We start from the raw sequence: 2,579 nt of genomic DNA, 5'->3' as shown, positions 1-2,579 counted from the left end.
AACGAAAAATACATTTTGGATTGCAAAAGAAGCCCAACGTAAAGTGGGCTTTATGGGTCTGCATCCGTGCCCGTATGACGCGCGAGCGCACACAAGACGCATGCGTTTTTCCTCTACCCACAATGATTTGTACCCCTGCACACGCAAGAGAGATCCTTCGTGCTTATCAACTTAGCAAGCTAAGGACATGAAATTCTATATATACCCATTTGAAAGGATACTAAATTTCTATGTAGGACTAACACAAATCTCGTTATTTTTCCTTATTATTTTGCCTACTTTAAGTAACAATTTCTCATTCACCCTACAACTATTTAACACTTGAATTTTAAGTATTCATGGAGGAGAACACAAATCTCCAAAGATATTTCACTAGTAATAGGTGAGTCTCAATAAAAAAATCATGTCTCAAAATATTATTTTCAAATAGTGCTACACACTATTTTTTCAAAAGGGCTGTATTTGTGTGCTAACCAAGTTGGTATAGTGATGTTAACTTTGTTTTAGTATTATATAAAAGCCTCTTAATAAAAAATAGAAAAGAAAACATTTAATGATATTTCTCTAAATAACAAATAAAAAGAGAGAGTTATCCTAAAATGGTTGGCGCCGTTAAAAATGCACGTGATAATGAGAGTCACACCGCATATTATAAAAATTAGTGAGATATTTGAACGAAAGAGGAGGATGTAGAAGTGACATGTGGGACGAAGAATATAATAATCCAAATGGAATTGGAACAAACCCACTCACTCACATTCAACGTCAAATTCAATAATGAAGATAAACTCTCTTTACCATTGACTTTACATTACATTACATACTTGTATGTATGTATGTGTACCCAACCAAACCAAACATCACTTCAGTTTTAATATAAGCACTTTACTTGTTTAGTTTCTCTCTCTCTCTCTCTCTTTCTCAACAATATATCCAAAAAAAAACTTCTTTCTTTTTAAACTGTGATCACAGAGGTCATCCATAATCCACACATTCAAATGATCATGAAGCACAAGGCGTGGAAGATGATGTTAATCATAACTATAATAAGCTTTTCTTATCTTCTTACCTTATCTTCAGCTACTCCTACTTCAAGTAAGCTAGCTATGCATATAACTATTCTTTACGATTTTTTCAAATTTGTTTTAATTTGTCTTGATTAATTTTAGTTATGTGTGTACGTAATATCTTTAATTATCATAATTAATAGGACTAGGAAGGCTGATGGAGAACTCATATAAGGGAAAATCATTGTTTCACGAGTACTTGAAACCCACCCAACCCACCCATGAGGTAATTATTACCATATAAATATATTATTATTATTATTATTATTATTATTTATGTTGATATTGATATATTAAGTATGTGCAGTACTTGGTGTTTGATTTGCAGGTATTGAAAGTAGAAGTGAATATGGAAATTGAAGAAGAATTTATTGAGGGAAGAATGGACTTTGAAAAGAATGATTATTCAGGTGTTGGAGCCAACCCAGAGCACGACCCCAAACCCCCTGCTGGAAATGTATAAATTTTTCTTTTTCACTACAATATTGTGTTTAATTATACATATATATATATACATATATATATGATAATTTTAGCTTCGTGTGTTTTTTTTCTTTGTTATTAGCTTTGGAACACCAAATCTAAATGCAAAAATTAGAGACGTTTGCTTGATATATAAATATATATATATATATATTAGTTAATGAAAGTTGGAAGTTTCATTGTTTATATATATATATATATATATATTGTTAAACCGTGTTCGGATTAGAGGATAAAGTATTTTTCCAAAGCGGGACTTTATTTTTTAATGATGATTTAGCAGTCTGTTGAAACGAAAAAGCTTGACTTAATCCTTATCCTAATCAAGAAAAATAATAATTATGATTTGAAAATATCTTTTAGAAGTACACTATATTAACTAAAACAATTCAATTTTTCACTTCTCTCCTATTTTATCTTGAAGTACAACAAAAATTCTGTCGAACCAGACCTAACTCTTCTCCTTATAATTCTTAAATTGTGTATCATTTTGCATATTCTATAGCGAATTTAATAAAATAATATTCTTACAGAAATTTTTATTGATGAATATAATCTTATTTGGCTGATCATGATATTGAGACTAGAATTATGATCATAAATAATTTAATGAACTAATAATGTTTTGTAGGATAAATAATCCTACACAAGTAAGTGGAATTACTAATCTTAGTATTATATTTCCTAAGTCAATTTTTTGTATGATTAGATAGAGGGATGAAGATTAGATTGTAAGAGAATATTTTAGAGAGTAGGAGAAGGAAATGATACATAGGTATAGAATGGGGGGTTTTAGTAAGAGATATAAGATTTTATCTCAAAACTAATTAGTGATGGAGTAGTAACCCATGGTCTTATATGTTAGTTGATATCCTCACACATATTCGATGTGAGACACTCTAATATGCCTCCTCAAGACGGCGACTCTTTTGGAGGACCAATCTTGAACCGGACCTCTAGTGACTATTTTTGGCTCACTATTGTTTTGGACTGGTGCTTGGAGCTATTGGGCTCTAAACCCATGTAAGA

General features: G+C 30.8%; 1 protein-coding gene across 2 annotated transcripts; it reads left to right on the top strand.

Moving 5' to 3' along the window:
* Positions 1 to 847: 847 nt before the first annotated feature.
* On the top strand, positions 848 to 1,744 carry LOC133818729 (uncharacterized). 2 transcript variants are annotated; one of them, XM_062251766.1, is made up of 3 exons: positions 848 to 1,095; positions 1,211 to 1,293; positions 1,396 to 1,744. In XM_062251766.1, exons 1-3 carry the CDS (start codon positions 999 to 1,001, stop codon positions 1,528 to 1,530), a joined length of 315 nt encoding a protein of 104 aa, XP_062107750.1. In that variant the 5' UTR covers positions 848 to 998; the 3' UTR covers positions 1,531 to 1,744. The 2 variants fall into 2 exon arrangements, with proteins under 2 accessions (XP_062107750.1, XP_062107749.1); XM_062251765.1 differs by having other exon boundaries at positions 1,375 to 1,744.
* The last annotated feature ends 835 nt before the right edge of the window (positions 1,745 to 2,579 follow it).

Source organism: Humulus lupulus, chromosome 2, assembly GCF_963169125.1.
Source record: "Humulus lupulus chromosome 2, drHumLupu1.1, whole genome shotgun sequence".
NCBI lineage: Eukaryota > Viridiplantae > Streptophyta > Magnoliopsida > Rosales > Cannabaceae > Humulus > Humulus lupulus.
The sequence above is the reverse complement of the archived record's forward strand: the minus strand, read 5'-3'. Positions and strand labels throughout refer to the sequence as shown.

Excerpts from the sequence above, each read along its gene's own strand:
- LOC133818729 (XM_062251765.1), top strand. The coding sequence starts at position 999 with ATGATCATGAAGCACAAGGCGTGGAAGATGATGTTAATCATAACTATA. Across the intron at positions 1,096-1,210 it reads TTCAGCTACTCCTACTTCAA|GACTAGGAAGGCTGATGGAG; the intron begins GTAAGCTAGCTA and ends CATAATTAATAG. Across the intron at positions 1,294-1,374 it reads CCACCCAACCCACCCATGAG|TACTTGGTGTTTGATTTGCA; the intron begins GTAATTATTACC and ends AAGTATGTGCAG.